The following is a 12,205-nucleotide window of genomic DNA, read 5'->3' on the forward strand; positions in this document are numbered from 1 at the left end:
ACCTACACCTTCACAATAAATCCATGTAATATAACCTACACCTTCACAATAAATCCATGTAATTAAACCTACACCGTCACAATAAATCCATGTCCTATAACCTACACCTTCACAATAAATCCATGTAATATAACTTACACCTTCACAATAAATCCATGTAATATAACCTACACCTTCACAATAAATCCATGTAATATAACTTACACCTTCACAATAAATCCATGTAATATAACCTACACCTTCACAATTAATCCATGTAATATAACCTACACCTTCACAATAAATCCATGTAATATAACCTACACCTTCACAATAAATCCATGTAATATAACTTACACCTTCACAATAAATCCATGTAATATAACCTACACCTTCACAATAAATCCATGTAATATAACTTACACCTTCACAATAAATCCATGTAATATAACCTACACCTTCACAATAAATCCATGTAATATAACCTACACCTTCACAATAAATCCATGTAATATAACCTACACCTTCACAATAAATCCATGTAATATAACCTACACCTTCACAATAAATCCATGTAATATAACCTACACCGTCACAATAAATCCATGTAATATAACCTACACATTCACAATAAATCCATGTAATTTAATAACCTACACCTTCACAATAAATCCATGTAATATAACCTACACCTTCACAATAAATCCATGTAATATAACCTACACCTTCACAATAAATACATGTAATACAGCCTACACCGTCACAATAAATCCATGTAATATAACCTACACCTTCACAATAAATCCATGTAATATAGCCTACACCTTCACAACAAATCCATGTAATATAACCTACACCTTCACAATAAATCCATGTAATATAACCTACACCTTCACAATAAATCCATGTAATATAACCTACACCTTCACAATAAATCCATGTAATATAACCTACACCTTCACAATAAATCCATGTAATATAACCTACACATTCACAATAAATCCATGTAATATAACCTACACCTTCACAATAAATCCATGTAATTAAACCTACACCTTCACAATAAATCCATGTAATATAACCTGCAACTTCACAACAAATCCATGTAATATAACCTACACCTTCACAATAAATCCATGTAATTAAACCTACACCTTCACAATAAATCCATGTAATATAACCTACACCACAATAAATCCATGTAATATAACCTACACCTTCACAATAAATCCATGTACTATAACCTACACCGTCACAATAAATCCATGTAATATAACCTACACCTTCACAATAAATCCATGTAATTAAACCTACACCTTCACAATAAATCCATGTAATATAACCTACACCTTCACAATAAATCCATGTAATATAACCTACACCTTCACAATAAATCCATGTAATTAAACCTACACCGTCACAATAAATCCATGTCCTATAACCTACACCTTCACAATAAATCCATGTAATATAACTTACACCTTCACAATAAATCCATGTAATATAACCTACACCTTCACAATTAATCCATGTAATATAACCTACACCTTCACAATAAATCCATGTAATATAACCTACACCTTCACAATAAATCCATGTAATATAACTTACACCTTCACAATAAATCCATGTAATATAACCTACACCTTCACAATAAATCCATGTAATATAACTTACACCTTCACAATAAATCCATGTAATATAACCTACACCTTCACAATAAATCCATGTAATATAACCTACACCTTCACAATAAATCCATGTAATATAACCTACACCTTCACAATAAATCCATGTAATATAACCTACACCTTCACAATAAATCCATGTAATATAACCTACACCGTCACAATAAATCCATGTAATATAACCTACACATTCACAATAAATCCATGTAATTTAATAACCTACACCTTCACAATAAATCCATGTAATATAACCTACACCTTCACAATAAATCCATGTAATATAACCTACACCTTCACAATAAATCCATGTAATACAGCCTACACCGTCACAATAAATCCATGTAATATAACCTACACCTTCACAATAAATCCATGTAATATAGCCTACACCTTCACAACAAATCCATGTAATATAACCTACACCTTCACAATAAATCCATGTAATATAACCTACACCTTCACAATAAATCCATGTAATATAACCTACACCTTCACAATAAATCCATGTAATATAACCTACACCTTCACAATAAATCCATGTAATATAACCTACACATTCACAATAAATCCATGTAATATAACCTACACCTTCACAATAAATCCATGTAATTAAACCTACACCTTCACAATAAATCCATGTAATATAACCTGCAACTTCACAACAAATCCATGTAATATAACCTACACCTTCACAATAAATCCATGTAATTAAACCTACACCTTCACAATAAATCCATGTAATATAACCTACACCACAATAAATCCATGTAATATAACCTACACCTTCACAATAAATCCATGTACTATAACCTACACCGTCACAATAAATCCATGTAATATAACCTACACCTTCACAATAAATCCATGTAATTAAACCTACACCTTCACAATAAATCCATGTAATATAACCTACACCTTCACAATAAATCCATGTAATATAACCTACACCTTCACAATAAATCCATGTAATTAAACCTACACCGTCACAATAAATCCATGTCCTATAACCTACACCTTCACAATAAATCCATGTAATATAACTTACACCTTCACAATAAATCCATGTAATATAACCTACACCTTCACAATAAATCCATGTAATATAACCTACACCTTCACAATTAATCCATGTAATATAACCTACACCTTCACAATAAATCCATGTAATATAACCTACACCTTCACAATAAATCCATGTAATATAACTTACACCTTCACAATAAATCCATGTAATATAACCTACACCTTCACAATAAATCCATGTAATATAACTTACACCTTCACAATAAATCCATGTAATATAACCTACACCTTCACAATAAATCCATGTAATATAACCTACACCTTCACAATAAATCCATGTAATATAACCTACACCTTCACAATAAATCCATGTAATATAACCTACACCTTCACAATAAATCCATGTAATATAACCTACACCGTCACAATAAATCCATGTAATATAACCTACACATTCACAATAAATCCATGTAATTTAATAACCTACACCTTCACAATAAATCCATGTAATATAACATACACCGTCACAATAAATCCATGTACTATAGCCTACACCTTCACAATAAATCCATGTAATTTAATAACCTACACCTTCACAATAAATCCATGTAATACAGCCTACACCGTCACAATAAATCCATGTAATATAACCTACACCTTCACAATAAATCCATGTAATACAGCCTACACCGTCACAATAAATCCATGTACTATAACCTACACCTTCACAATAAATCCATGTAATATAGCCTACACCTTCACAATTAATCCATGTAATATAGCCTACACCTTCACAATAAATCCATGTACTATAACCTACACCTTCACAATAAATCCATGTACTATAACCTACACCTTCACAATAAATCCATGTAATACAGCCTACACCTTCACAATAAATCCATGTAATATAACCTACACCTTCACAATAAATCCATGTACTATAACCTACACCTTCACAATAAATCCATGTACTATAACCTACACCTTCACAATTAATCCATGTAATATAGCCTACACCTTCACAATTAATCCATGTAATATAGCCTACACCTTCACAATAAATCCATGTAATATAACATACACCTTCACAATAAATCCATGTAATATAACCTACACCTTCACAATAAATCCATGTAATATAACCTACACCTTCACAATAAATCCATGTACTATAACCTACACCTTCACAATAAATCCATGTAATATAGCCTACACCTTCACAATTAATCCATGTAATATAGCCTACACCTTCACAATAAATCCATGTAATATAACCTACACCTTCACAATAAATCCATGTAATACAGCCTACACCTTCACAATAAATCCATGTAATATAACCTACACCTTCACAATAAATCCATGTAATATAACCTACACCGTCACAATAAATCCATGTAATATAACCTACACCGTCACAATAAATCCATGTAATATAACCTACACATTCACAATAAATCCATGTAATATAACCTACACCTTCACAATAAATCCATGTAATATAACCTACACCTTCACAATAAATCCATGTAAAATAACCTACACCTTCACAATAAATCCATGTAATATAGCCTACACCGTCACAATAAATCCATGTAATATAACCTACACCTTCACAATAAATCCATGTAATATAACCTACACCTTCACAATAAATCCATGTAATATAGCCTACACCATCACAATAAATCCATGTAATATAACCTACACCTTCACAATAAATCCATGTAATATAGCCTACACCTTCACAATAAATCCATGTAATATAGCCTACACCTTCACAACAAATCCATGTAATATAACCTACACCTTCACAATAAATCCATGTAATATAACCTACACCTTCACAATAAATCCATGTAATATAACCTACACATTCACAATAAATCCATGTAATATAACCTACACCTTCACAATAAATCCATGTAATATAACCTACACCTTCACAATAAATCCATGTAATATAACCTACACCTTCACAATAAATCCATGTAATATAACCTACACCTTCACAATAAATCCATGTAATATAACCTACACCTTCACAATAAATCCATGTAATATAGCCTACACCTTCACAATAAATCCATGTAATATAACCTACACCTTCACAATAAATCCATGTAATATAACCTACACCATCACAATAAATCCATGTAATATAACCTACACCTTCACAATAAATCCATGTAATATAACCTACACCTTCACAATAAATCCATGTAATATAACCTACACCTTCACAATAAATCCATGTAATATAGCCTACACCTTCACAATAAATCCATGTAATATAACCTACACCTTCACAATAAATCCATGTAATATAACATACACCTTCACAATAAATCCATGTAATATAACCTACACCTTCACAATAAATCCATGTAATATAACCTACACCTTCACAATAAATCCATGTACTATAACCTACACCTTCACAATAAATCCATGTAATATAGCCTACACCTTCACAATTAATCCATGTAATATAGCCTACACCTTCACAATAAATCCATGTAATATAACCTACACCTTCACAATAAATCCATGTAATACAGCCTACACCTTCACAATAAATCCATGTAATATAACCTACACCTTCACAATAAATCCATGTAATATAACCTACACCGTCACAATAAATCCATGTAATATAACCTACACCGTCACAATAAATCCATGTAATATAACCTACACATTCACAATAAATCCATGTAATATAACCTACACCTTCACAATAAATCCATGTAATATAACCTACACCTTCACAATAAATCCATGTAAAATAACCTACACCTTCACAATAAATCCATGTAATATAGCCTACACCGTCACAATAAATCCATGTAATATAACCTACACCTTCACAATAAATCCATGTAATATAACCTACACCTTCACAATAAATCCATGTAATATAGCCTACACCATCACAATAAATCCATGTAATATAACCTACACCTTCACAATAAATCCATGTAATATAGCCTACACCTTCACAATAAATCCATGTAATATAGCCTACACCTTCACAACAAATCCATGTAATATAACCTACACCTTCACAATAAATCCATGTAATATAACCTACACCTTCACAATAAATCCATGTAATATAACCTACACATTCACAATAAATCCATGTAATATAACCTACACCTTCACAATAAATCCATGTAATATAACCTACACCTTCACAATAAATCCATGTAATATAACCTACACCTTCACAATAAATCCATGTAATATAGCCTACACCTTCACAATAAATCCATGTAATATAACCTACACCTTCACAATAAATCCATGTAATATAACCTACACCATCACAATAAATCCATGTAATATAACCTACACCTTCACAATAAATCCATGTAATATAACCTACACCTTCACAATAAATCCATGTAATATAACCTACACCTTCACAATAAATCCATGTAATATAGCCTACACCTTCACAATAAATCCATGTAATATAACCTACACCTTCACAATAAATCCATGTAATATAGCCTACACCTTCACAATAAATCCATGTAATATAACCTACACCTTCACAATAAATCCATGTAATATAACCTACACCTTCATAATAAATCCATGTAATATAGCCTACACCTTCACAATAAATCCATGTAATATAGCCTACACCTTCACAATAAATCCATTTAATATAACCTACACCTTCATAATAAATCCATGTAATATAGCCTACACCATCACAATAAATCCATGTAATATAACCTACACCTTCACAATAAATCCATGTAATATAACCTACACCTTCATAATAAATCCATGTAATATAACCTACACCATCACAATAAATCCATGTAATATAACCTACACCTTCACAATAAATCCATGTAATATAACCTACACCACAATAAATCCATGTAATATAGCCTACACCTTCACAATAAATCCATGTAATATAACCTACACCTTCACAATAAATCCATGTAATATAACCTACACCTTCACAATAAATCCATGTAATATAACCTACACCTTCACAATAAATCCATGTAATATAACCTACACCTTCACAATAAATCCATGTAATATAACCTACACCTTCACAATAAATCCATGTAATATAGCCTACACCTTCACAATAAATCCATGTAATATAACCTACACCTTCACAATAAATCCATGTAATATAACCTACACCACAATAAATCCATGTAATATAGCCTACACCTTCACAATAAATCCATGTAATATAACCTACACCTTCACAATAAATCCATGTAATATAACCTACACCTTCACAATAAATCCATGTAATATAACCTACACCTTCACAATAAATCCATGTAATATAACCTACACCTTCACAATAAATCCATGTAATATAGCCTACACCTTCACAATAAATCCATGTAATATAGCCTACACCTTCACAATAAATCCATGTACTATAACCTACACCTTCACAATAAATCCATAATTTCTTTTAGACAGGTCTAAAGAAACATGATATGACGAAACTGTAGTCTATTTCAGAAGAACAGAACAGCATACTCTGAGTTGTCCTGATGTTGGGTCCTGATCTAGCTATGCCAAATGGCTGAGGGCTTCACTTGTTCATTTAGCAGACAAGATTTGCTTAGAATTCTGCGGCATTATTTTATAGTATGAAGAATACAATTGAACAGAGCTGAATAAAATAGAAAGGATATTTTCTCCAAACGATTTGAGGGAGTGCGCACATGCGGCTATTCTGTGTTGAGCAGTTAACAAAGAAATAGGGACTCCTATATGGTAATTTAGAGTTATTCATGTAACTTTAGTTGTTCTACAGACGCTGGGCTATATGTCTTGATTTTTAATACACTAAAGCTGCATGATGCGACTCTAATATTTGAAAAAAGTCCCTTGAAAGGCATGAGCTCTGCTTTGTTTTTTTGCGCAGTCCGTATACACTTAGTCAATCTCTCATTCACAATTTGAGAAGCACTTGATAATGCCTCGCATTTCCTGGCGGCATCCACTTTGTGTGGCCACAAAGCACCCAAAAAAATCCATGCCTTTTGCACGCCTTCTCCCTAAATGCTGGCCGCTCTGAAGCACCTCTCATCTCACTCACATGGCTCTCCATCACTTGATTGGGTCTTTCCTACAGGCTACAAGTGAAGACAGACACATCGTGGACGCAAATGCTCGCGTCCTTTTCCAATTCCGAGGTGCATATTGAAGATATTGGAGGAACTGTCCACATTTACTTTTCCTCAGCCAACAAGAGGAGTAGGCCTAATGAACAGCCAAGCACTAGCCTATGTCGTTCTACTATCCCCCATAGTACAAAAGTTGACCTATTCTATTCTGTGTGAGAAATACATATTCCAAACCGTCTGGGACAGTTGTTGGATGCGATAGATCCCAAATTAATACAACCACTACCAACAAAAACAAAAATGTACGCACTGAGACTGACGCAACAGCTCAAAACGTTTAGCTTTAAAATGTCGATAAACTGTTAAGCTATTTCTTCACATTATAAGTGCAGCAATGCCATTAGTGGAAAACACCATTCTCAAAAGTGACCACAAATGTGATTCTGCATGTAATGCTTTTATTATAAAGGTGCATTTTTCTGGTGAAAATGATCTTCCCCAAACTTGAAACTCACGCGCTGACAGTTAGGCTCCACACCCGTTGTAAAGTGGATTAATGTGCTTCATTTTAAAAGAAGCTATTTGGCCACTAAGTTGTGATTACAAACCTTATGCAAACATATAGGCTTATGGGCTAGGCTACATCAGGTGTGTGACTATGATTAGAAAAAGTTGAAAACAAAAAAGCCATTGTTTCTTGCCTTATGCTGGGAATAATTCACAAGTGATAATATATAACTCACAAGTGTTTGGCTAATATTGTCACCCATCAGACTAATCTTGTCTTTACATATACTAAATAATATATGTGTGAAATTCGTTTTTTCAATTTAAAATGGACCATTATCATGCATCTGATTCAAAACAGGGGCAGGGAAAAAAATACATGTCATCTCTGACTTAAATAGTGTTTGGAGGACGCTTTTCCCGTGGTTCCTTTTCATGCCAACCAGGAAGGCTATACTCCTGTTGTAAAGATAAGCAATGTGCTTAATATTAGGAAGGTTGAACAATAAATATAGTAGGCCTAGCCTATAGAAAGCTGATGGGATCCTCTTCTTTTTTTAATAGAGGCCACCATTCTGTTTTCTTGCGCAGTTGCATAGCCTATAGAAATGTTATGCAGCATGAGCTCATGGGCACTCATGAAGTGCTTGATTAGATTTTCCATTTCATTTGCATTGATGTCAGAGTGATTAGAGGGACAATAGAGTGCTGAGTACCAGACACTTAGCAAGTTTGGGAGGCTACTAACGACCATCGGCAGCATTAGAGCTTGGAGAAGCCTAATTACCGTGACTAAACCGTCACGTGGAATTTGACTGCCTTCATGACTCGTGACCGTCGGTGTGGCAGTAATACGGTCACCGCAACAGCTCTAGTCACCACCTGATTGACCGACTAAAAACACCACAACACCTCGGAAGTTCATTGTTTTCTATTCTAGTAGATATATAATTGGTTTCTATTGCATTCTATTCTACCGTGAGTGACATTGGCTATTACACCGACAGATGAGGAAATGCTTTATTCACATATCCTCCGTCACTGAGAAACAGAATGAGAAGGATGTGTGTATTTGTGTGTTTGTGTATGTTTGTGTATGAGTGTGTGTGTGTGTGTGTGTGTGTGTGTGTGTGTGTGTTTGTGTATGTTTGTGTATGTTTGTGTGTGTGTGTGTGTGTGTGTGTGTGTGTGTATGAGTGTGTGTGTGTGTGTTTGTGTATGTGTATGTGTGTGTTTGTGTATGAGTGTGTGTGTGTGTGTGTGTGTGTGTGTTACCTTGTTGTCAGTGGCTGTGATCATGTTGACATAGTTGCTGATCAGCTTGAAGGTGAACCCTCGGTCCATGAGGGTGAAGCAACGCTGGAGGGAGGAAAAGAGGGAGGGAGGGAGGGAGGAAAAGAGGGAGGGAGGGAAAGAGGGAGGGAGGGAGGGAAAGAGGGAGGGAGGGAGGAAAAGAGGGAGGGAGGGAGGAAAAGAGGGCGGGGTGGATGGAGGGAAAGGAGGGGGGAGGGAGATAAGGAGGAGAGGAAGGAAGTTGGGAAAGAGGGAGTGATGGATGGAGGGAGGGAGGTCAGCATTAGTTAATAAAGAACATGAAAGAGAGAGCCCATTTCATAATTTCACAACACAGTTGAAAACATGCTTTTGAACTCTGGCGACTACTAAGTATCTTTTAAACTTCCCGTTTTAGGATGGATGTGTCAATGTGTAGTTCATACATGCGTAATCTACTCCTCTGTAAGGTCATCTCTGTATACCCATCGCAAGACCCACTGGTTGATGCTTATTTATAAAACCCTCTTAGGCCTCACTCCTCCCTATCTGAGATACCTACTGCAGCCCTCATCCTCCCACATACAACACCTGTTCTGCCAGTCACATTCTATTAAAGGTCCCCAAAGCACACACATCCCTGGGTCGCTCCTATTTTCAGTTCGGTGCAGCTACTGACTGGAACGAGCTACAAAAAACACTCAAACGGGACAGTTTTTATCTTCATCTCTCATTCAAAGACTCAATCATGGACACTCTTACTGACCAGTTGTGGCTGCTTCATGTGATGTATTGTTCTCTACCTTCTTGCCTTTGTGTTGTTGTTTGTGCCAAGTAATGTTTGTACCATGTTGTGTTGCTACCATGTTGTTGTCATGTGGTGTTGCTGCCATGCTAGGTTGTTGTTTTTACGTCTCTCTTTATGTAGTGTTGTGGTGTCTCTCTTTGTTGTTCCTATATTTGTATTTCTCATCCCAGCCCCCGTCGCCACAGGAGGCCTTTTGTCTTTTGGTAGGCCGTCATTGTAAATAAGAATGAAAGAATTCTAGCTCATGAATTTCAGCCCTCGTATTTGAGTGACATCTAGCAAAAGGCACATCATGCCCACAGGGCAGAGTGAGAGAGAATGCGATGAAGGGGTGCACATATATGCACAATATGTGACGTAGTGTGCAATTTCCGGGGAGACCACTTTTGGCTCATGAGTGCTACTTTCAGAAATACTGTCTAAAAAGTATACAAAAGTACCGGAGAATCTCTTGAAGGAAATCAGTATCTAACAATAATTAGCAGTGGAAGCCATTTTCATTTACAGTTAGCTTAATTGCATTCAACTCGGCTTCCGAATCATTAGTCAGGGAATATAAATGCATTACCCTCGGCAGCATTTGAGCCTGATTTCGACAAGCGCTAAAGACAGCTCCCTAAACATGTAATTTGTGTGTGATGTGTGTGATGCCCACCTTGACAAAGGCTGCCACGGCCAGGTTGGCACTGCGGGTTTCCTCTGCCAGCTCTTTGTTCTTCCAGAAGATGTGGTCGGACACGGTCATGACTAGGCTCTCCAGACGACTCAGGTAGGTTGAAGGGAACCTCTGTGGTCGAGGGAGCTGAGGCCACACATAATATGGAACTTAACATATTGTATTAGTTGCCCTAGCAACACTAAGGTCGTAGGTTCAATTCCAGCAGGGATCACATATACATACTAACAGCACTGAATGGAACAGTGTGACATAGGACAGATGCAGGCCCAATACAAGGTCGGAAAGTAGGCCGCAGGGAATCTGAATATGTCTGACTTCAGTACTAACTTTCAAGTGTTTTCCACACTGCATGTATTATAGTGTATCGTGTTTGTGTATTTGTATGCGGTTCTTCCAAAATGAATTTCCCTGTAAAAGGACAATAAATTATATTGTATCGTACTGTAAGTTGCTTTGATAAAAGTGTCTGGTAAGTGGCATACACACACCGGCCAGTTTATTAGGTACACCACCCCGTTCACAAAAATGGATTGCTCTTAACAGACAGTGATTCACTTGGCCACGGTTTGCTATATAAAGCAGCCATCAAGGCATTCAGTTACTTTTCGAATGAACGTTAGAATGGGCAAAACAAGTGACCTAAGCGACTTCGAGCGTGGCATGACCGTCTGTGCGGGGCACACCGGATCCAATACCACAGAAACGGCCACACTGATGGGCTTTTCCCGCACGATAGCACTCAAGGACTTTAAAGTACTTTTTCAAGCACTAATATTTATTTTCAAGGACCATCAATTTGTAATAGTTAATATTATTATTTTGTAATAGTTGCCACCAGATGGCAGTATATCGCCACCACCTCATGCAAAAAACGGAGTATTCGTCACTGGCTTACAAGTTCCAAATCAAATCAAATGTTATTGGTCATACACACATGGTTAGCAGATGTTATTGCGAGTGTAGCGAAATGCTTGTAAATAACAATACATTGTTTCACTACGTATTTACTATATATACACGAGTGTTAAGTCAGTACTTATGATTTTGCAATTTGAGTAGTGATGAGCAGAGTTTTGGGACATGCCTACTGGTGAACACACATTTTCTATTCGCATGA

General features: G+C 35.7%; 1 protein-coding gene across 9 annotated transcripts in view; it reads right to left on the bottom strand.

Moving 5' to 3' along the window:
• Window positions 1-12,205, bottom strand: part of LOC110507356 (dedicator of cytokinesis protein 10) — a 179,459-nt gene that overhangs the window by 42,369 nt on the left and 124,885 nt on the right. For all 9 annotated transcript variants that reach the window (XM_036965496.1, XM_036965495.1, XM_036965499.1 and 6 more), the window contains exons 28-29: window positions 11,065-11,211; window positions 9,605-9,688 (exon numbers count right to left, since the gene is read on the bottom strand). In XM_036965496.1, coding sequence (XP_036821391.1) covers window positions 9,605-9,688; window positions 11,065-11,211 — 231 coding nt within the window. The remainder of the gene's footprint in view (window positions 1-9,604; window positions 9,689-11,064; window positions 11,212-12,205) is intronic.

Source organism: Oncorhynchus mykiss, chromosome 27 (genome assembly GCF_013265735.2).
Source record: "Oncorhynchus mykiss isolate Arlee chromosome 27, USDA_OmykA_1.1, whole genome shotgun sequence".
NCBI classification, from domain to species: Eukaryota; Metazoa; Chordata; class Actinopteri; order Salmoniformes; family Salmonidae; genus Oncorhynchus; species Oncorhynchus mykiss.